The sequence below is a fragment of the Thalassophryne amazonica genome, chromosome 15, assembly GCF_902500255.1.
Source record: "Thalassophryne amazonica chromosome 15, fThaAma1.1, whole genome shotgun sequence".
In the NCBI taxonomy this organism is placed as follows: Eukaryota; Metazoa; Chordata; class Actinopteri; order Batrachoidiformes; family Batrachoididae; genus Thalassophryne; species Thalassophryne amazonica.
In genome coordinates this window covers 61,802,679-61,827,002 of record NC_047117.1, presented here as the reverse complement: position 1 = coordinate 61,827,002, position 24,324 = coordinate 61,802,679, and the positions used below count along the sequence as shown (strand labels likewise).

The 24,324-nt window shown below is 41.5% G+C and overlaps 1 protein-coding gene across 5 annotated transcripts in view; it reads left to right on the top strand.

Moving 5' to 3' along the window:
* Positions 1-24,324, top strand: part of myh10 (myosin, heavy chain 10, non-muscle) — a 149,077-nt gene that overhangs the window by 55,088 nt on the left and 69,665 nt on the right. For 3 of the 5 annotated variants that reach the window (XM_034187659.1, XM_034187657.1, XM_034187658.1), the window contains 13 exons: positions 2,591-2,734; positions 4,523-4,618; positions 5,287-5,405; positions 6,121-6,273; positions 9,812-9,985; positions 13,285-13,458; positions 14,218-14,332; positions 14,532-14,594; positions 15,983-16,176; positions 16,358-16,479; positions 16,604-16,673; positions 16,851-17,011; positions 19,725-19,833. In XM_034187659.1, the coding sequence (XP_034043550.1) occupies positions 2,591-2,734; positions 4,523-4,618; positions 5,287-5,405; positions 6,121-6,273; positions 9,812-9,985; positions 13,285-13,458; positions 14,218-14,332; positions 14,532-14,594; positions 15,983-16,176; positions 16,358-16,479; positions 16,604-16,673; positions 16,851-17,011; positions 19,725-19,833 (1,694 nt within the window). The remainder of the gene's footprint in view (positions 1-2,590; positions 2,735-4,522; positions 4,619-5,286; positions 5,406-6,120; positions 6,274-9,811; positions 9,986-13,284; positions 13,459-14,217; positions 14,333-14,531; positions 14,595-15,982; positions 16,177-16,357; positions 16,480-16,603; positions 16,674-16,850; positions 17,012-19,724; positions 19,834-24,324) is intronic. The other 2 variants (XM_034187661.1, XM_034187660.1) reach the window with 1 other exon arrangement.

Below are 24,324 nucleotides of genomic sequence, written 5' to 3'. Positions count from 1 at the left end.
TGCTGTGCAGTTATTGTACCATCAGCTACTTATTGTCTGTACCTTTGGTAACTCGAAATGGCAGCTGATTTTTTTTTTTTCTTTTTTGGGATGGATGGATATATATATATATATATATATATATATATATATATATATTTACACACACACACGTGCATGTATGTATGAATATGTGTATATACAATGAATAAAAATATAAACGCAGCAGTTTTGTTTTTGCTCCCATTTTTTTATGAGCTGAACTCAAATATCTAAAACATTTTCTATATACACAAAAGATCTATTTCTCTCAAATATTGTTCACAAATCTGTCTAAATATGTGTTAATGAGCACTTCTCCTTTGCTGAGATGATCCATCCAACCTTACAGGTGTGGCATATCAAGGTGGTGATTAGGCAGCATGAATATTGCACAGGTGTGCCTTAGGCTGGCTACAATAAAAGGCCACTTTAAAATGTGCCGTTTTGATTTATTGGTGGGGGGGGTCAGCAAACCAGTCAGTATCTGGAGTGACCACCATTTGCCTCCCGTGGTGCAACACATCTGTCGCATGGAGTTCATCAGGTTGTTGATTATGGCCTGTAGAATGTTGGTCCACTCCTCTTCAATGGCTGTGCGAAGTTGCTGCATATTGGTAGGAACTGGAATACACTGTTATATATGCCGATCCAGAGTATCCCAAACACTCTCAGTGGGTTACATATCTAGTGAGTATGCTGGCCATGCAAGAACTGGGATGTTTTCAGCTTCCAGGAATTATGTACAGATGCTTGCATCATGAGGTGATGGTCATGGATAAATGGCACAATAATGGGCCTCAGGATTTCATCACGGTATGTATGTGCATTCAAAATGGCATCAATAAAATTTACGTGTTTGTTGTCCATAACATACACATGCCCATAACCCCACCGCCAACATGGGTCACTCAATCCACAACGTTGACATCAGCAAACTGCTCACCCACACGCGGCCACACATGCTGTCTCTGTCCTGAGTAGTAAAGTAAGTCCCTTCGGCTGCACCCTTGGTTTGTACTCGGGGTCGCCACAGCAAATCCAAGGTGGATCTGCATGTTGAATTGGCACAAATTTTACGCCGGATGCCCTTCCTGACTCAACTACACATTACATGGAGAAATGTGGTAGGGGTGGGATTCGAACCGGGAACCTTCCACACTGAAACCAAGTGCATTAACCACTTGGCCTGGTATTCATCCAAGAAGAGAACACCTCTTCAAGGTGCCAGATGCCATTGAATATGAACATTTGTCCACTCAAGTCTGTTTGACGGTGAACTGCAGTCAGGTTGAGACCCTAATGAGGACGATGAGCATGCAGATAAGTTTCCCTGAGACGGTTTCTGACAGTTTGTGCAGAAATTCTTTGGTTCTGCAAACCAATTGTTGTAGTAGCTATCCGGGTGGCTGGTCTCAGACAGCTTATGGTAGAGAAAGGAACATTCAATTCATGGGCAGCTCTGGTGGACATTCCTGCATTCAGCATGACAATTGCACACTCCGTCAAAACTTGACATCTGTGGCATTGTTAAAACTGTGTGATAAAACAACATTTTAGAATGGCCTTTTATTGTGGCCAGCCTAAGGCACACCTGTGCAATATTCATGCTGCCTAATCACCACCTTGGTATGCCACACCTGTAAGGTTGGATGGATCATCTTGGCAAAGGAGGAGTACTCACTAACACAGATTTGTGAACAATATTTGAGAGAAATAGATCTTTTCTGTATATAGATTGTTTTTTTGTTTGTTTTTTTGGTCTTTGAGTTCAGCTCATGAAAAATGAGAGCAAAAACAAATCTTGCATTTATATTTTGGTTCATTGTATGTATATAGAGAGAGTAGGGCTGCAGCTATTGATTATTTTAGTAATTGAGTATTCTATCGATTTATTTTGGCGATTAATCGATTATTCGGCTAAAAAGTACTTTTGCGTTTTTATTCATCAATATTCCAGGGCTCTCCCTAAGCAATGGGACAATGTCCTTGTGCCAAAGCCTTGACATTTTGCTGAAATGGTAATGGGATGTGGCTTTGTTTTGTTTTGTATTTCCCCAACTTGTAGAATTTAACTTTTTTTTTTGTTTTGTTTTTTAAGGTTGGTGGACTGGGTCCCTGCGTGATCCCCCTCCCCCCCTTTTTGCGATTCAGCAGGTGCATTTCAGCTGGAGGTTGAACATGCAAGCCTCGCAGTCACTGTTTTTTGCTTCTTTTTTTTTTTTTTTTATTTACCGTGTTGACTCTAATACGTTATATACTTGTAACGGATTTTGTCCATTTTATACATGTCGTGGAGTTCGATTATAATTGACAAAATTCGCTGGTCCACTTGAATCCATTATATGCGAGTTTTATTGTGTGTGTGTGTGTGTGTGTGTGTGTGTGTGTGTGTGTGTGTGTGTGTGTGTGTGTACAGTATGTGCTACATTCAGCATTTTAAAAAGAAAAAAGTGTGTGTGTGTGTGTGTGTGTGTGTGTGTGTGTGCAGTATGTGCTGCATTCAGCATTTTAAAAAGAAAATCATCTTAACCCTCCTTCTAAATGGCATTTCTATTCCAACTCTGCTTAGCGGACCTACTTCTGGAAGGATTCAGTAACTATCGTTTCCTGTCCAATGGAAACATCCAAATCCCGGGCCAGCAAGACAAAGACAACTTCCATGAGACGATGGAAGCCATGCACATAATGAGCTTTTCCCACGAGGAGATTTTGGGTATGGTTTCCATCATAAAGATGTTTTTAAAAAAGGATTTGACTTGGTGAAATAATGTGTGTAGCATAATGGGACCAATCATTTTTAATTGGTCATCAAGGTTTGAATTTGTAGTGAACATTTATTTGGAAACCTTTAATTTGAAGTTGCTACAACCCCTGGCAAAAATTATGGAATTATGGAACTTTCTGGCTTTAAGAAACACTATAAGAAATCAGGAAAAAAAAATTGTGGCAGTCAGTAACTTTTTACTTTTTTAGACCAAGCAGAGGGAAAAAAATTATGGAATCATGAAAAAGAAAACGCTCCAACACATCACTAGTATTTTGTTTCACCACCTCTGACTTTTATAACAGCTTGAAGTCTCTGAGGCATGGACTTAATGAGTGAAAAACAGTACTCTTCATCAATCTGGCTCCATCTTTCTCTGATTGCTGTTGCCAGATCAGCTTTGCAGGTTGGAGCCTTGTCATGGATCATTTTCTTCAACTTCCACCAAAGATTTTCAATTGGATTAAGATCCGGACTATTTTTTGACCCTATGTGTCTTTTTGCAAGGAATGTTTTCACAGTTTTGCTCTAGGGCAAGATGCATTATCATCTTGAAAAATGATTTCATCATCCCCAAACATCCTTTCAGTTGATGGGATAAGAAAATTGTCCAAAATATCTATGTAAACTTGTGCATTTATTGATGATGTAATGACAGCCATCTCCCCAGTGCCTTTACCTGACATGCAGCCCCATATCATCAATGACTGTGGAAATTTACATGTTCTCTTCAGGCAGTCATCTTTATAAATCTCATTGGAACGGCACCAAACAAAAGTTCCAGCATCATCACCTTGCCCAATGCAGATTCGAGATTCATCACTGAATATGACTTTCATCCAGTCATCCACAGTCCACAATTGCTTTTCCTTAGCCCATTCTAACCTTGTTTTTTTCTGTTTAGGTGTTAATGATGGCTTTCATTTAGCTTTTCTGTATGTAAATCCCATTTCCTTTAGGCGGTTTCTTACAGTTCGGTCGCAGACGTTGACTCCAGTTTCCTCCCATTCGTTCCTCATTTGTTTTGTTGTGCATTTTCGATTTTTGAGACATAATTGCTTTAAGTTTTCTTCTTGATGCTTTGATGTCTTCCTTGGTCTACCAGTATGTTTGCCTTTAACAACCTTCCCATGTTGTTTGTATTTGGTCCAGAGTTTTGACACAGCTGACTGTGAACAACCAACATCTTTTGCAACATTGCGTGATGATTTACCCTCTTTTAAGAGTTTGATAATCCTCTCCCTTGTTTCAATTGACATCTCTCGTGTTGGAGCCATGATTCATGTCAGTCCACTTGGTGCAACAGCTCTCCAAGGTGTGATCACTCCTTTTTAGATGCAGACTAACAAGCAGATCTGATTTGATGCAGGTGTTAGTTTTGAAGATGAAAATTTACAGGGTGATTCCATAATTTTTTCCTCAGAATTGAGTGATTCCATGTTTTTTCCCTCTGCTTGGTCTAAAAAAGTAACCGTTACTGACTGTCATTTTTTTTTTTTTCCTGATTTCTTATAGTGTTTCTTAAAGCCAGAAAGCTGCCATTTGAAATGACTTTAGTTTTGTGTCATGTCTATGATCTGCTTTTTTCTACAAAATTAAACAACTGAATGAACATCCTCCGAGGCCGGTGATTCCATAATTATTGCCAGGGGTTGTAGTTACATTTATAAGCAGGTACGGGTTACCATTGCGTTTGCTGCTGTTATACTAAGTTCATCTGGCTTTTTACATTTGTAGCAATGCTGAAGGTGGTATCGTCAGTCCTTCAGTTTGGTAACATTGTCTTCAAGAAGGAGAGAAACAGTGACCAAGCCTCTATGCCTGATAATACAGGTAGATTATTCCCAACCACGCACTCACATCTACTAGTTAAAACCTTAGAGGTTGAGACACTCATCATGTCTGTTTCCTCTTCCCATATACATGAAGACTCATTCCTTTCTCGTTTTTCCTCGCATCATATATTTCAACCACGGAACAGAGGGACTGTTGAGTTATGTCCCATCTACCCTGAAGTCTCGTCAGCCTGCCATTAAGCCACATCATTACAAGGATTTACGTCTAAAGGAAATGGGGCACGGTTCTCCACGTGGCACTGCATATTTTCACTTAAAGCAGAGACACAAGAAGAGATTGAGTCTAATGCCTGTGATTAAGCTTGACCAAATATATTCACAAATGTGATCTCATGAATTTAAGGTTGAGGGTTTTTTTTAACAGGGTTATTTGGTCAGTTTTTATTTATGGTACAGATTTTATTCACTTCCCCCTTTTCTTAAGAGCCAGCTATGTGTGAAATATGACTTTTTCATTGCATTCATGCATTTATGTTGACATTAAACCTTATTATATATAGTTTGTGTTATAGTAAATGGCCAGCAGCATGTAGATTTAACCTCTAGCATTGAATGCATCTAGAAATCATTAGTTTTCAAAGTACCCTGAAATATAAGTTTTTTTATTGTGTGTGTGTGTGTTTATCTCTCTTTTTTATTTCCCAGCTGCTCAAAAGCTGTGCCATCTGCTGGGAATGAATGTAATGGAATTTACAAGAGCGATTCTGTCTCCAAGGATTAAAGTTGGAAGAGACTATGTCCAGAAAGCACAGACTAAAGAGCAGGTCAGTTGAAATATTGATGTCAACAAGGTCATTGTTACAGGTTTGATTCTCAGTTGACAGACACCCAGGCAGAACTGTGATCCACACTTATCCACCTAAAGTAAATATCTTCAGCATTCAGGAAAGATTTGCTTTTACATGATCTAATTGTAAATATCAGAAGATGGTTTCCATTTGTCTCGGCCATGTCACTAAAATGCATGCATTTGAGAGGTATAAATAAAATGTAACAATACATGAATCTGTGAAAATTGTGACATTGATTAATAAAACAGATAAATGGATTGCATTTCCTTCGTGCTTTCTTATCCATGAAATGCTTGGAGTGCTTTACAATACATCTCATTCACATGCACACACTCAAAACAGCTAAAAATTAGTTTTCTTGTTGAAAAGGTGTACTAAATTTCTGGGTGGGTGGGTGATTATTAGGATATGTGAACTTGACACACTTGCAGATGTAATGCAGAGTGCAACTCATTTGTGTGCAGCCCCAGTTATGAAGCCTGCTTTCAGTAGAGGTGAGCCAGGGTTTCACAAATTTGCTATCAAGTCTGGTCCATAAATCCAGTCATCTTCCAGACTCGTTTTCTCATCAGATTGTAGAAGCAACATGAAAAGCATAGTGTCTCCACTTTGTCCTTTGTTTCGCACTTACTTGCCTTCCAATTTATAACTGCAAAATCATCATTCTTCTTATCCTGTCTTCCTACAGGCTGACTTTGCAGTGGAGGCCCTGGCTAAAGCAACATATGAGCGTCTGTTCCGATGGCTGGTTCATCGCATTAATAAAGCTCTGGATAGGACTAAACGACAAGGTGCCTCCTTCATCGGCATTCTGGATATTGCCGGTTTTGAGATCTTCCAGGTTTGAGTTGAATTTCTTTATTTCAAACACCTTATGCATTTAATGAGGCAAGAATTTGCTTCTACAACTTTAAAGGTGTATGTTAAAAGGTAACATTTTTGGAAAGTAAAGCCTCTATCTCACTTTAAGAAATGTCACGGTTCAAAACCCTGTCCATACCTTGGAACATCTTAGAGGGTTTGAGGGTGTCTTTGTTGAATCTGAATATTCCTTCATTTTGGCATCTTGTTTTAACCATGGCGGGATTTTATAGATGTTCAAGTTATTTTTTTTTTTGCACCATAATCTCTTGCATTTTCGTGAAGCCCCTAAAGTTGTACAACCTGTGACCTCACCGTGAGATTTTTCCGGAAGCACCACGGTTGTGTTAAAGTTATGCTACAATTGTTTTGGCATGTCTCATGGTGCATGTCTTGCTCATAATATTCCACCTTTATATCCTTTCACTAAGGTACTTATATCATGTCTCCATATACATTTCTACATGCTTTACTTTTCTTGTTCCCCCCTTTTTAATATTATTATTTATGGAGTTACTGGAGGAGTGGGGTACAATTAGTTATACCTAACAGCTAACGTTAGCTTATCTAGCCGGCTGTAGCACTGTTTATCGTAGCTTACAAAATAATTGGTTCTTTTCTGTTTGATAACCCACATTAATTCATACTTTTGTCCACATTTATTTTTATATGTATTTGTTAATACCGTTATAGTAGGTTTAACTACGCTATTATACTTTATACACTAATTACCAGTTTTTTGTTGTTTTTTTTTTTTTGTCTTGTTAGCTTGCTTGGTACGGTTGGCTTAACGGCTAATTTAGCTCTTCTAAGTATAACTAGCTTATTTTCATTATTTACAATTTTATTTTACATGGTGTAGATTTTTAATGATTCATCAGTTTATGTGTTCTTTTTAAAGATATCAACATATAGTATCTTAGTTCTTAGGTTTCCATTTCATACCATATAGGGGTGATTCTTTAACTACGGGCACTATTGGTCTTGTAAATGTAATTTCCACCACACCATTGCCTTACAATATAAAGCGCCTTGGGGCAACTGTTTGTTGTGATTTGGCGCTATATACATGTGCTCTGATGTCACTGTTTATCTCCATAGAAACTACCCAAACAATCTTTCATACAAACTGTTTAAAGGGACATTACAGTGTTGTGGTGGAAATTACGGCAATAGTGTGGGACAACTACATTTTGTTTAAAAAAATCACAACAGTTGTATGACATTGAATACCCCAATTATGTTTTGATTATTTTGCTGATATTTTATTCAGAGATATTTTAAAACATTAGAAAAAATGTTTACCATTCATTTTTATCATTGAAGATCAAAAGTCTGGTGTGGGACAAGCACAAAACGGCAATATTTGCATATAATGATACTGAAAAAAGGTGAAAAAGTCATCATAGACTACTAGAACAAATTTCTTAACACACTTTCATTGTAAAGATAACTATAAAAGTGTGAAATTTCCCCTTTTTTCTGTTTTTCATACAATATGCTCAAAGGACATAATAAGTGCCCGTAGTCTAAGAATCACCCATAGGTTATGCTTTTTATTTTCCTATAGTATGCTAGCAAAGTTACTTTAGATAGATAACAATACACATTACATCATAGCTTCTGTTTCTATAATAAAATACCATGGCCATCAACAAATCTTCTCCTGTATTAATATCCATCTATCCATCCATTTTCTTCCGCTTTATCCGGAGTTGGGTCACGGGGGCAGCAGCTCAAGCAAAGCCGCCCAGACCTCCCGATCCACACACACCTCCCCCAGCTCCTCCGGGGGAACCCCAAGGTCGTTCCCAAGCCAGCCGAGAGATGTAATCCTTCCAGTGTGTCCTGGGTCTTCCCCGGGGCCTCCTCCCAATGGGACGTGCCCAGAACACCTCTCCAGCGAGGCGTCCAGGGGGCATCCGGAAAAGATGCCCGAGCCACCTCAACTGACTCCTTTTGATGTGGAGAAGCAGCGGCTTGACTCCGAGCTCCTCCCGAGTGACCGAGCTCCTCACCCTATCTCTAAGGGAGCGCCCAGCCACCCTGTAGAGGAAACTCATCTCGGCCGCTTGTACCCGCGATCTCGTTCTTTCGGTCATGAGCCAAATCTCATGACCATAGGTGAGGATCGTAACGTAGATCGATCGGTAAATCGAGAGCTTTGCCCCCCTACTCAGCTCTCTCTGAGTAGGGGGGCAAAGCTCTCTCTCTCTCTGAGAGAGAGAGCTGTATTAATATTTAGCTTTTAATACCTACTCCTGTATATTATATAGTACCATATTTATTGTATATGTTGTTTATTACCCTTAATATTTAAATATAGTTATATATATGATGTCTTATCTATCTTATGTCTTATTATTTATTATTTACTTTTTTCTTGAGCCGCTTGGGTGGGTAGGGAGAGTTCCCATGGGATAAAAAAGCTTTTCAACCTACCATCCCTGGTTCTCAAGACCAGGCACCTAAGTGGCTCTACTCTACTCTTTTCTACTCTTCTATTTTACTCTTCCTTTTTAGATATTTAGATATACCTTAGTATACTAGCATAGTTCCACCTTAGAATTGGAATATAATATATAAGATATACCTTACTGAATTTTCATGAGACCTGTGATCTTCACACAGCATATTCTCAGTTACAGTGCACCCAGAAAGTATTCACAGCACTTCAGTTTATCCACATTTTTTATATTAAAGCCTTATTCCAAAATGGAGTAAATTCATCCCCCCCAAAAATTCTACTCGCAAAACCCCATAATGATGCCTGGCATTCACACCATAGTCTCATCAGACCATGGTATTTTGTGACTCCTTAGTTTTTTAAATTTGCAATAAATTTTCAAAATTAGAAAAAAAAAACTTTTTCACATTGTTATTATGGGGTATTGTGTGCAGAACTTTAAGGAAAAAAAATGAATTTCATCCATTTTGGCTGTAACATAACAAAATGTGTAAAAAGTGAAGCACTTTGAATACTTTCTATAGACCAAATCCATAAAAGTGAGAAGGGGTTTTACTGCTTTTTCCAACACAGCACATCCATCTCCAGGCCAATTTTGTTTTATGGTGATCTGTTTTTGTAGCACCATTAAATGAGATGTTCCAAAGAAACCCCTGATTTGCTTTATTTTATCCATACAGCACCTAAAAGTATACAAGGTTCAAATTTCACTATGTAACACACATTACATTGTTTAGCATCTTTTATGTGATTCTCATACTCAATGTTTTATCCATACAGCACCTAAAAGTATACAAGGTTCAAATTTCACTATGTAACACACATTACATTGTTTAGCATCTTTTATGTGATTCTCATACTCAATGTTTCAGCATTCTTTCAAAGAAAACAGTTTGCCTGTAACTATCTTTAGCTCCAACATGACACCCTTTTTTGCTTGTCAGGTTTTACAAAAGCAACAGTCTTCATTTCAGAGTTTCAGGTCTTGTCATCCATTTAACTGTTCACTAAAAGTGTTGCTTTTCCCTGCTATGTTTGTCCTCTTCTGCAGTTGAACTCATTTGAGCAGCTTTGCATCAATTATACAAATGAGAAACTGCAGCAGCTCTTCAACCACACAATGTTCATCCTTGAGCAGGAAGAGTACCAAAGGGAGGGTATCGAATGGAGCTTCATTGACTTTGGCCTTGATCTGCAGCCCTGTATTGATCTTATTGAGAGACCGGTCAGTATGAAGACACAGCTAGCAACTATATCAATAAGTTGATTGAAACCATTTATCATGCTACATTTTTTTCTTACCTGTTCATGATTTCGGTACAGAAACTGTTTTTTGTAACATTGAATTACGCTTGTTAATTCTTCCTTACTTGAGTTGTAAATAAAAAGAAACGCTTTCTGCACACAGGATGTCCATCAAACCAGCCTAAGTGGAATAGTGGTTACTTTTGGGGTCCTGTCTTCCACCATGCGTAAAGATGCCCAACCAATGACTCAAGTGTCATTGCTCATTTTCACCTGACACAGTTTCCTATATACCTAACCATATTTTCCTTATATGCTAAATATACTTGAGCTCTTTTGCATCTATGGGTGTGCTCATGGAAAAATGTGGTGTAGTTAAGTGCAGAGCTGGTCCCTTCCTGTTATTTGTAACAAGAAAGCATTTGTAGTTTAGATCACCTATAACCAGGATGAAATTTTAACTCAATGACTTTGTGTATTTCAGGAGAGCAGAACTCGCACATGTTTTACATAAGTGAGTTCACCACATAGCTACACAGCTCACAGCAATGTGCAAATAGGAACATGAAACAGAAAATAAAGACTACATAAAATAAACATTGGGGGGAACCCCGGTTTTAATAATTTTGGTTTTTACCATATTTGATCACCGCTTTTCTTCTTACAGATGTGGCCATGTGGAGATGAACTAGAGAGGATTAATTTTCACAGGCAGCCTGGGTGTTAAACTTTGGGGGGGGAAAAGCTGTATCTGTTTATGATATAATCATTAAATTGCATAACAATCAACAGGGATGGTGAACAAGCGATTAAGTGTGCTTGCTTCCATTGCAGAAGGTCCCCATTCAAGTCCATCGCTGCCCTCTCTCCACGTAATGTGGAGATGAGTCAGGACGGGCATCCGGCGTAAAACTTGTGCCAAATCAATGTACGAGCTCTGTTAGAAAAGTAACGGACCTTTTTATTTTATGCAAAAAATATATGGATTTGATTCATATGTTTTTACGTCAGCCAAGCTTGAACCTTCGTGCGCATGCGTTAGTTTTTTCACGCCTGTCGGTTGCGTCATTCGCCTGTGGGCAGGCTTTGAGTGAGCACTGGTCCACCCCCTCGTCAGATTTTTATTGTCAGGGAAATGGCGGAATGATTTGGGCTTTGCTCCATCAGAATTTTTTCAGAAACTGTTAGAGACAGGCAGCTGGAAACCATTCGGAAAATTCATTTGGCTTTCGGTGAAAATTTTTTGGGCTTCACAGAGATTACGGAGTGTTACTACCGCTTTAAGGACGGCCCACAATGGCACACGGCGCGCCTCGCTTCGAGCCGCGATCGACAGGCAGAAATGACCATTTCACTTCTAAACGGATGGCTGTATGGCTCCGGGACCATCGTGTGCAATTTCTCTGGTTATTACAAGAGCTGGACATCAACCATTTTCCGGCAGATTTCACTTTTAACAAGAGATTTTGTCATGGAAAGCCGCGAGGAGGCTTCTCGCTTCACGACGGATTCACCGATGGAGCGAGACAAAGAACACCTCCATTTTGGAGTGTCAGAGGACAAGTTGGGAAATGCCCAGCTCTCCACAATTTCTCTTATACTCACTCGACTGGTAAACCACTGAAAGCCGAGATAGGCATGTCCCAACTTGTCCTCTGACACTCCAAAACGGAGGTGTTCTTTGTCTCGCTCCATCTTGTGATAACCAGAGAAATTGCACACGATGGTCCCGGAGCCATACAGCCATCCGTTTAGAAATGAAATGGTCGTTTCTGCCTGTCGATTGCGGCTCAGAGCGCGGTGCGCCATTGTGGGCCGTCCTTAAAGCGGTAGTAACACTCCTTAATCTCTGTGAAGCCCAAAAAGTTTTCACCGAAAGCCAAATGAATTTTCCGAATGGTTTGCAGCTGCCTGTCTCTAACAGTTTCTGAAAAAAATTCTGATGGAGCAAAGCCCAAATCATTCCGCCATTTCCTCGCAATGAAAAAACGACGAGAGGGGTGGACCAGTGCTCACTCAAAGCCTGCCCACAGGCGAATGACGCAACTGACAGGCATGAAAAAACTCACGCATGCGCACGAAGGTTCAAGCTTGGCTGACGTAAAAACATATGCATCAAATCCATATATTTTTTGCATAAAATAAAAAGGTCCTTTACTTTTCTAACAGATCTCGTACAGATCCACCTCAGATCTTCTGTGGTGACCCTGAGTGAAACAAGGGAGAAGCTGAAGGGACCTATTTAACTAAGATACATAACAACCAGTCCATTCATACACTAATCACACATTCCAGCTTCATAACAAAAAAAAAAAATCACTCCAGCTGCATCACTGTACACAGGTAGGGCATGACGGTTAAAGATAGATGAACAGCCCTAAACCTGTTTTATAAAGAACCACATGCAACGGGTCTGTCTGCATGGGCAAGGTCCTTCTCAAAGTCCAGCTGACACTCTTCATACAGTGGAATAACTGTTGGTAAAAGATGTTGAACTGTCACATCAGCTTTCAGCGTTGTCTTTGTTTTAATGTCCTGCTGGTTCTTGTTCATATAGGCTATTCAGCCAGTGTATTGTGAGTGCTGGTCCCAAACCTGGATCTGTGATTAGGGTTAGTAAATTTTGCCAAAGCAAACATACGGATCAGAAATCAAATTTTGATATGGTTGAGGTCTGGGTTAACAACGACCACCACCAGTGCAGACAGGTTGGTTGAGATCAGATAGAAATCTCTGTGGGCTATGATGTTTGCAGATGACATTGTGATCTGTAGAAAGCAGGTACAGATGAACCTGGAGAGGTGGAGATGCACCCTGGAGAGAAGGGGAATGAAACTCTGCAGAAGCAATGATATAGATAAGTGTTTCCCAATGCTGGTCCTCAGGATCCAAAGTATTGCATATTTTTCATTTGTCCCCCAACTAATCAGAGCAGGTCAGCTCAGTGTACTGATTCTCTGAGTACACCTGGCTGAGCTGATCTGCTCTGATTAGTTCAGAGACAAATGGAAAATATGCTGTACTTTGGGTTTCACGAACCAGGATTGGGAAATGCTGATGTACATAAGCCACACATGAATAATGAACAGGATAAACCTAACACTTTTATTTTCTGAGTCCACCCATAAGCTCAGTTTGTGCCACATAAGACAGTGTTAAGGACCTGGAGATGCTCCAAAAGGATTTCTGTTCTACATTTTAGACCAAAGTGCCATAGATTCCAAGATGGGGATGCTGTTGTTTATACTCTGAAGTATCTTTGCATTACTGTGTCCTCAGGCAAACCCTCCAGGAGTATTGGCTTTGTTGGATGAGGAGTGTTGGTTTCCCAAGGCCACAGACAAGACATTTGTTGACAAGCTTATCCAGGAACAGGGAACACACACAAAGTTCCAGAAGCCTCGTCAGCTCAAAGATAAGGCTGACTTCTGCATCATCCACTATGCTGGCAGGGTATGCATGAGTTCTCCCTATAAAATAAATGCCTTTAGCTAGAGCGGGGCAATGTGTAACACTGAGACAGTAATGGAAAGAACTGAAAACTAAATCAAACATTAGATGTGACAGAGGCTGCACTGCTTGTGAATCATTTCCTGTCCAGCTGCAAAGACATAATGAAGCCAACTGAATGACTGACAAAAAGTTTTCCCTTTGTTGCAGCTCTGGTGTTCGACCAGCTCTTTCGTCTCGGTCTTCTATTCAGAACTGCAGATTTTATAACTGTCTTGCACTGTAAAATTCTCACAGCGAGTGAAATATTTGGATATTAATTTGTTGAATATTTGGTATTAAAAATATTTAAAATTTCATTGTTCCAGTTGCATTGTAAGGTTTTAGAAATGGTTATCAGTAACACAAAATGTCTGCTAATTGTATATGTCGGGCTAAAATAAAGTTATTCATGTTGTTCTTCAACTCTGTATGAATTACGCAACACAGTGTGATGTCTTTCGGACATTGTCAGTTTGTGCGGTGATAGAAAATGATGCACTTCTAGCAGTACGAGACTTGATAAAGAAAATCCACTGAACATTTATGGACACATACTCATTTCACAATACTCTGATCCAAAAAGTACTAGAATGTCTGAAGAAGCATGTTGCTGTTGTGCTGTTTGTAAATCAGCATTTAGTGAACTTGTGTTGAAATTTAGTTGTTTGCAGCCTGGATGTAACCACGTGACATTAAATACATGTAGTACTTTCATAACAGGTGGACTACAAGGCAGACGAGTGGCTAATGAAGAATATGGACCCCTTGAATGACAATGTAGCTACACTTCTACATCAGTCAGCGGACAAATTTGTGGCTGAACTATGGAAAGATGGTAAATGTCTTACTTATCGCAGAATACTTGAAACATTGTTAGACACTAAGTCTTTGCTTATCAACAAACACATTGATACATCTCTCTTTAAGGTCTACTAATGACAGGATTCTTACATGCTGACCCAGGCCTATATAAATGTGATTTCTACTAATTCTTTCCAGTTAATTCCACTTCCCTCTTTTTCTCTGCCTTACAGAGATTCAGATCATTCAAAGGGCTTCTTTCTATGACAGTGTCTCTAGTCTGGATGAGCCGGCAGGTGAATGACTGGGTCGGACTGTCACAGACCTGGGCCAAAATAAAAAGAACTTTATGATGCTAAGCTCTGTGGCCAAATAGAAGTGCTCCCCAAAGAGGCCTTGAAAACAGATATATATATTTTTGCCCAGATCTGGCTGTTTGTTCCATGCTTTGGCCAGTACTGTGTCTGTCGTAGCTACAGTGGTTCTCATTTGCTTCAAGGCTGCATGGCTCCTTTATCTCAGCCATAAAGATTAGTGCCTAGTCTGTTCCCGAATAAATTAGAGGATAGTTATTTTCTCCCCTTAGTCTAACCAGCGTCTTTTAATTTATTTCTGCATTATATGGGTTGAGGTGAAGCTTCTGATTCTTGAGTGGTCAGTTGCCCTAAAGCAAACAGTTATGACCAAGTGGAACTCTGTGGTGTCTTTTCTATATCTGTTTTGGTCCTCTTAAGTCAGGATTTATCTGTGAACAAATTAAACCTTTGTGGCACAGCTGAAGAAAATTTAAGCACATTAATTCCCATCTTTCTTCCTTCCTAGTTAGGATCATAGTAGCAGGGAAGTCTGACAGGAGGCCAACTTTCATTAAAATTCCGGCATTGTGTCACTCCTCCAATACTTAGCTGTTCGATTATGTTCAATTTAAGTGGTGGGTCATATGTTGTCTTAAGCTTTTCTACCCTCTACTCATGGTTATAAATGGTGATACAATAAAAATAATGTATACAGGGCTTGCACAGCTTTGAAACTTGAGTTCAGTTTTAAATGTTTGAATTACAAAGTTGTGTAACAAATTTCCTCACGAATTATATCAACAGTAAAATGCCTTGTTTTGCATCAGCAGCTGTTGAGCATTATTGCTCATCTACAGGAGTTAGCTAGGAAGCATTTAAATTTTTGAAACAGTTATTGTTCAGTTGCCAGTCGAGATGAATGCGCACTTGGGCTTTTTCAAATTCAAGGAAACATGGAGCTCTGCATGTGCAAAATTACACAGGCCACGCACTCCATGTCCACTTGTACAGTTTAGTGCAGGGGTCAACAACCCTTCTCCTGGAAATCACCTGCCCTGTATGTTTTTCCTGTGTACTTGCTGCATCCACACCTGATGAGTCAAGTCCGGTGTTCCCTAGATGTGGACTGGATGAGTACACATGACTTCCTTAATTAGCAGTGGGTAGAGCAAGGCCTATTTAAAAACATGTAGGACAGGGGATCTCATGGAATGAGGGTAATGACCCCTAATTTAGTGGTATCTCTCCACATGGAACTCCATGCTTAGACTCTTGTTTTGACAATTTTGTGTTGTCTTTATCATCCATCTGCACTTTCTTGTGAGCTTATGTTGCTGCTGTTCTTAATGTGACACTGTTTTAAAGAGTTATGTCTGTCTTCCCATTAGTGGACCGGATAGTTGGCCTGGACCAAGTGGCAGGAATGAATGAAACTGCTTTTGGTGCCACGTACAAAACAAAAAAAGGCATGTTTCGTACAGTGGGACAGCTTTACAAGGAGTCCCTCAGCAAGCTGATGGCCACACTGAGGAATACCAACCCCAACTTTGTCCGCTGCATCATTCCTAACCATGAAAAAAGGGTAAGTGTTTACATAATGTATTCCCTAGGTCTATGATATGTTTTCTTTTTTTTAGCTTAAATGTGAATTTTATAACATTTAGAGGAAACATTGATACTGTGCATGAAGTTATGCTCTCAATAGCTCATATTATGAAATGGTAACATATGCAATTCTTTTCTGTATTTGTTGCTTCCTTCAGGCTGGTAAACTGGAACCTCAACTGGTTCTAGACCAGTTAAGGTGTAATGGAGTCCTAGAGGGGATTCGCATCTGTAGACAAGGCTTTCCCAACCGCATTGTCTTCCAGGAATTCCGACAGAGGTAGTTTGAGTTTGATGATATTTCGACTTAGTAGCTGCAGTTTCTTTTATATTCTAAACAGTGAGCTGACAACTGGATTGATCTCACTGTTTTTGCCTGTATTTATGTTCTCTGATCTGCACAGATATGAGATCCTCACTCCCAATGCTATTCCCAAGGGATTCATGGATGGGAAGCAGGCCTGTGAGAGAATGGTAGGGTTGCTAACTCAGTTGTACAACTATTATCCATGTTCTTTTGTGTTGCACAGTTTAAAGTCTCCACACAAAATTTTGAATGTAAATATAACAAAAAGCTTTTAATTTTCTTTTTCTAAATTGTTCAGGCAAAGTGTGTGGTTATTCGACCCAATGCATATGTGACTTTTACAGATCCAAGCTCTGGAGCTAGATCCCAACCTGTACCGTATTGGCCAAAGTAAGATTTTCTTTAGAGCTGGTGTTTTGGCCCACTTGGAAGAGGAGAGAGATCTGAAGATCACTGACATAATAATCTACTTCCAGTCTGTTTGCCGTGGCTATTTGGCTCGGAAGTGAGTATATGACTTGGCTAGTTAGCCAGTGCTGACCCCTGGCCAACTAGTTTCTGCAGCTGTACAATGCTGATGCACCTGCTAGAGTCTCTGACTTCTCAGTGAATTCTCTGGTCCATCAAGGGTAAGATATGCCCAGGCCGCTATTGTTGTTGTTAATGTTTGCATGGATTTGGTGTTGGTTATGGATTAGATCATGGAGTCCAGTGACCTAGTTACCTTTGTTGGTAAAGAAAGGTTCACTGGCTCCAGTTTTGCTCCAGTGTAATGGATAAAGTAGGAAATCCAGACTTTCAATGTCTCCATGAGCTCTGTGTGCACGGAGTGTGTCCAACTTATGAAGAAATGCACTTGCTTCAGCAGGAACATTCCAATGTGACATCTTTGCAAGTAGATGAAGATTGAAGTCTTCAGAGCCCTTGTGCTACCTGTCTGTGTACAGTTTGGAGATTTACATGCTAACCAGTGAGCTAAGATGATAGATTGATTTGTTCTAGGCATCATCTGACAGTTTTTGGGCACCACTAAAATAACTTTGTGTCAAATGAGCAGTTATTCTTAAATGTTACTTTCAGGAATAAGGCTGGGCTGCAGGTGCACCTGGTCGTTTGCTATTCAGAACCTGAAGCGGTCCTCTGAGGTACTGAAAACGAGGGTTTCTGCTCCCTAACAAATCTCATCCAAAACACTTTTGTCTCATTACTGGGTGACTGCACTAGGCTCAGTAATTGCCCACACAATGCGTGGCGGCAGCAGATAAATGACTATTTTTGTGAGATGCAGATAGACTGTGTAGGTGGGTACTAGCTGAGACCAAAAGTTGTTCCTGCATGAGTTTGCAGTGAATATCATCTATACACACACTCTGACCATTTAAGGCATACAGATGGATTTCTGGGCTCAGGCCACAGTAATTCAAGATTTTGGGTCTTTGTTTACAGGGCACTAAAAGAACCTTTTTTTCCCCCCTCATTTATAATTTGTCTCCTTGCTACACTCAGCCTAAGTACCACATGAAAGGTTGAATCACTGTTGGAGGGCCTAATTCCATAACCCATCCCTTCTTCAGGCCCTTTGTCCTTCTATTAATATTGAAACATACTGTTGTTTGCTTGCTAGTACAGTCATGAGGAAAACATGAACCTTTTTACACTGCAAAGTTATCAAATTTAAAAATGATGTCAGGCCTTTTTCTTCTAAAATATATCCACCTCCAAATCCTCTAACAACTATGTTTTTTGATCCACTGCCATACTGGCTACTGGCTGTTAGTGACCAAGGTTCTGGTGCCACAAGTTATTGAGAGGTGAATACTGTAGCCATTCTGAACACATACCCTATACACATTGTTAGAAGAGATGTTCAGTCTATTCTGTTCTTCTTGTGTTGCGCCTTTTGACTGTGCCTCTTAAAACAGCACAGTTTTGGTTTTTGTAGACATTAGAGGATATGTCGCACCAAAATCATAACAATTTAGAGTTAGGCACTTAGTGACTGTCCGATGAGCCATTGGAATTACTTTGTGCACTTCCGTGACTGGTTTCAAAGTATACGGTATTCACAGCAAACAGCTACGGAGACTTCAGAAAACAAAGTACTCGAGTATTTCCAATGGGCGACGTAGCTCTTAGCATGCACTTCAATGGAATGCAGCTGTTAATGTTAAGAACTGAGGCACAGATTAATTCCAGAGTTGACATAAGTGTGATGTCATGTTATGATGACTTGTTTTTAAATGAAAACTGTTCATTTTGATGCAGTTATGGAGAAGCTTTAGCGCACCTGCGGCCATGAGCCATAAACGCAGCCTGTCAATAACAATCTCCGTTGGAGGATCAGCTTTGGGCACGATTAATTATGAGTGTTGTTGTCAATAAAATCTAAAAAAATCTGCTGCCGGGGGAAAAACATTGTAGATGTTCATGTTCACAGAGGCAGGAGCCTCTCATCAGCTGCACAGGACACACACACACACTCCAGCTCCAAATTCAAACTCGGTTTAAAAAAAAAAAAAAAAGCTTTCCACAAACCCAAAGGGGTAAAATCCTGAACATGTGAGGCTCATCCAGAGGTAGATTTATTTCCAGATGTGAACTCTACACGATCAAATCCCCCATGTGTGCGCACATGCGATCATTGGCTGCTGCTGTGCCTTTAGTTCTGTCATGATTGTGGCACGTAAAGTCCATACTTTATACAATGTAACAAAATCGATCTCTGTGTCAGGAAGTCTGTTAAAAACAGCGTCATGGAGATGTCCCCACGTCCATGTACACAGCTTCAGTAAACCAGCATCCACAGAAATGACAAGTCAGAGTTTCGGGCTGAAGTGTGTTGCCTCCTGTCTGTAAATCTGAGCCATCACTTTCAAACAGCAGCTCAGAAGCTTCGTTTTTGGACGGAGCAGGTTCATTTCTCTCTGTCAGTCAGTCATTGGGATGTTTCTGCTCATTCTAAAATGTTTGTCACTTGCTGAATAATGCTGAGAGATGTTGAGTAAGACATTTTCTGGAAATGCACCTGCTAACGCTCAGAGTAAGAGGAATAAAATGCATCAGCGATCACTGATCACAAATTATTAGCACGTCTGTGGCGAGACTTAGTCATGAGTTCTTTTATGCTGTCTTGCTAACTGGGACGTGAAAAAACATGTGACATTTCCTTTAAAAACAAAAATACACCATTTTGGTGATTTTTGTTTTTCTTTCTTTAGGGCATTTACCAAGAAGCAGCAGCAGTTAAGTGCCCTGAAGGTGCTCCAGAGGAATTGTGCTGCCTACTTGAAACTGCGACACTGGCAGTGGTGGAGACTGTTCACCAAGGTGAGAAACCTGCCGGTTTTTCTTTTTACAGCACCTCTCAAAGCTGCACAACCAATAATATTTGATGTCTGTGTGCATCTGGTCCAGTCATTTTTTTTCAAAACCATTCTGTGCCTCTATGGTCTTAGAGTGTAGGCCCCATGTCCATATGTTTTTTCTTTCTTTTTTTTTTTTTTTTCTGGGCACCACCATTAGGTACCCCCCCTTCTAAATGAGAATTACACACGTGGCCTCATGCAGCAGCCTAAAACAAAGAAGATACATCCAGCATTTTTCTCCGAAGTGGCACTCTGACTGCTTTTTATACCCGGTGTCATGGGCAGGCCTTAGGGTGCCTTGCCTTCATTTCGGAATCATTTAGGACCGCCCTGGGCAGACCAGCCTGTCAGTCACCCACCAACCAAAAAAATAAATAAATCACAGGCTTCCATACAGAAGCGCCTTTTTGTCACCTTATCTCGTAATTAGGAAAAAGCTCTTGTAATTATGAGATCAGGAAAGGTGCCACAGTGATCACTGCTTCTCTCAGAACCACATACTGTACATCCACAAAGAAAACATCTTTATGCAATTCCATTGTTTCCAATCCCTCAGTAAAGACAAGTGTGAGAATGCAAGTCATTTCATTCATCCAGGAACACCTTAGGGGAAAATCCACACTTTGTGTATGATTACAGTGCACCATCGTCGATTACAAATTGGCGGATTTTCGATTATGTCTTGGGAATTCTCACACTCCTCTTTTACTGAGGGATTGGAAGCAATGGAATTGCATAAAGACATTTTCTTTATGGATGTGCACTGTGTGGTTCAGAGCGAAGCAGTGGTCAATGTGGCACCTTTTCCTGATCTCATAATTATGAGATTTATTCTTGTAATTATGACAGTTTATTTTGTATCCAGTGAATGTAACATGCTTCCATACTACGATGATTACAATTTGTACAACTTCCCAATATAGATCATTCATAATAATATTGATGAACACTGTGTTTTATCTGATTTTTACTAAAGTAATTGTGAACGATTTTGTCAAGCCGGGCGGCAGCCTGGCACCAGGAGCGGTTGGACCCGCAATACAGACTCCCAGACTTGACTTGGGTGTAAGAGAAAGCGTGGTCTTTATTTCAGCATCAGGTTCGGTACACATGTAATCAGTCAGCGAGGCAGAAGTACAAGAAGGGTCAGGCTGAGACGCAGTCATAAACGAGCAGGGTTCAGAGGCACAAGCAAACACCGACAACCGGGATGAGGCAAGAGACATGGTCGAAGACAACAGAGCAGGGTTCGTAACACGGCAAGACAAAATTAGGACAATGTAGGGCGCTGGAAAGTGTACTAGACAACAATCTGGCAGTGAGCTGTGAGTTTGTGGAGGCTTAAATAACAGGTGGAGTAAACGAAGTGCATGTATAGACTGATTAGGTAACAAGGTGCATGTGTGGAGGGAAGATTCTAGAAAGGGGGTGTGGCTAGTGGAAAAAGAGTAAGCACTGTGCAAGATAGTGAAGGAAGGGGAACACAGAGTGGAGTGATGTAATAGACAAAGACACATGAGCTGGCAGCAAGAGTGTGAGTGAATGGAAACACAAAGCAGACATAAGCAAGATGGAAGACAAAGACATGGGGCAGGTGTAGTGAAGTGAAGTAACATAAATAACTGGGCATGAGATGAGAAGACTTGATGGGAGGTACGGAGTGGAAACAAATGGCAAAAGTAGAACAGAGCTACAATAGGAATCAGGGGCAGAATATAATACAATGACAAACCAGGCATGAACATGAGAACTGAAAGAAAACATCACCAAGACAAAACTAATCTGGAACAGACTAAGAAACCAAGGTGGCTAAACAAAGTTACAAATTGAACAGACTGTGAAAACAAAACCTGACACTAGAGAACCACCTATAACAGAACAGCAAAAATAGGCAGATGATAACTAAATGAAGACCCATAAAAACACAGACTGACAGAACAAAACCAGAACGGAACTGAAACATGACTGGAGTATAAAAGTAACAAAGAAAGAAAGTAACAAGCAAAAATAGAACACATGATGAAAATAAACCACTAATAAATCAAAGCGGGAAAAGAAACTGCCGCAAAGAAAGGGGCAAAAAAGTGATCGAAGCCTGGAACAGGGCCGGTCATGACAGAACTCCCCCCCCAAGGCAGCCAACCCTTGGAGGCTGCCACAATAACCCCCCCACCACGCCGCACACCCCAGACAATGGGCGGGACAGCGGGGGACCCAGGACGGGGGGAACCCAGAGACGGGGCACCCCACCAGGCCCAAAAGGCTGGAGACCCCGAGGAAGACCGAGAACACGACCAAAAACAGGCCAGGGAACCAGTGGGCGGAAAACAGGGCGCAAAACCGCAGCAGGTGGTTGGCCAAACGATGGGACCCGGGGCAGGAAGATGTCAGAGGACCGACCCACCACAGGGTCCGGGGGACGACCATGAGGCTTGTCAACAGAACTAACTGAATCAGGGAGCTGACCAGTGGTGTTACTGATCCCCAAGGCGGAGGCAGAGAGGCATGCAGGAGAAGGCTCAAGGCCGAAACACCTGAAACCCCATAAGGAGAAAACTGACTGAATACAGGCGGTGCCCATGAAACAGAGAAGTCATCGAGACAGGTACAGTAATAGAACCCCAGAACTGACATAAACCCAACGAGCAAGAAACTCAGCATTACCCTCCAAAATACCATTCCAGACATCAATCGATCCAACTGAGTATGGGATCCGGAGACTTACTGTACTCGGTGGAAGCTTAACTAGTTCCATCTGAGCGTGATAGAGGACACCCAGAGAGAGGTGAAATGAGTCAATCAGGTGCTTAACCCAAAAGCACAGTGCGTAAAATACCCAAATCATCCCAAAAATCCAATTAACAGAAAATATGCAACGTGGCTCCAAATTCCAAACTCAGACAACAAGCCAGTCAACAGAGTTTGAGAACCGATAATGCAATAAGCGCCGATGAGAACTAAACCAGTCAGTCAAAATGCCACAGAGTGCATCTATAAAAAGCTTCCAGGAGACAGTAAATTGCCCAGTCCAAAAAAAAAAAAAACAGAGTCAATTACATAATTGTATGACCGTGAACAAAGCAAAGAGAAAGAAATCTTACTAGTAACTGAGCGTATCTGGAAAAACATTCCTCTCACAAAATGATGACCTTTCCCCTGAGAGAGCCCCCAGAACAAAAAACTGGGACTCATTACTACACACATGAAAAGTATTAGTTGCATCAGCAGCTTACATGAAGCACTTCTCAGACTCTGACGTAGCAAATTAAACAAGAACTCCACAATTTCGTGAAGCTGGGAGCGTGGAGCCACCCGTGACCACCAGCGATGATACAATGGAGATCTCAGGAGCTGCAGGTCGGAGGGGCATCTCCTGCAACCTCGCAGCGGTGCACGCTGAGGCTGAGTTGCCTTCTGATGACGTCGGGGCGGTGCAGGCAGATGACGTAGGTAAAGATGAGACGATCGTGGGAAACGTAGCGATGACATTAGCTGACGCCGCAGGGGTGTCCTCCACTGTGCGTGAGGAGGCGGCTGGACCGGACTGGCCGGTCTGCGGCGTGTGAGATATGCCCGCGGGCGCCAACACTGGAAGAGAAGAGGCTCTTTCAACAGTTGCTGCGGGTGGATCTGTGGCGGAGCTGGTCACGAATGTCGGCGGCCAACAGGCAGGACCTTCACGTGCCGTCATCAGCGAGGTGGCCGCGTTGCATGTGGAAGCAGTGTCTGCGCAGGCTGCTGGCCCATGTGCGCCGAATACTGCCACCACTGCCGAGGAGTCCGCTGTGGCAACTACTGCTTCAGGAAGTGGGGCGCGCGCCGCGTCCACACCTGGACCCACAGGAGACATGGGCGGCTTGACTTGGTCAGGGAACATGGTCGCCTCCGGGTTCCTGGGAGACGTGATCTCGGTAGCTGGAGCTCGTGGTTCTGGCTGTGGCGTTCGGATCCTCCGAGGCGTGGGGACCGGCACTACATGGAGCGGCCGCGCTTTGGCACCAGCGTCCGGAACGCACAGCTCAACAGGAACTTGCCGCGAGGCCTCGCGCACTGCTTGGACTTTCCGTGGTGCTGGCTTTGGGGGAATCTGGAGTGTGGCTGGATCTACTGCATTTCTGGAACAAAGGGCAGCAGGTAAGCAGCTTGCTTTGGTGTAATGTCGTACCAGGCTGGGGCGAGAGCAGCGTCTGACAGCGTAATGACGCGCGGCTCCTTGTAACAGGTGGCGGTGAGCTCAGACTCAAACAAAATGTCCATGGGGTCCTCAATGCACGAAGGGGCCTCACCCAGCTCAAACATCTCTTTTATGTCTCTCAGCTCTGGGAATCTGGTTAGCAGCTCTGGATCGGCTAATAAGATCTTATCGAGAGCAGAAAAAATGCGCTTTTTGTCCTGCTTACTGTAGCAGTCCTGATAATCAAAAAATAAGTTTTGTATGTTGAATAAGGAAGTT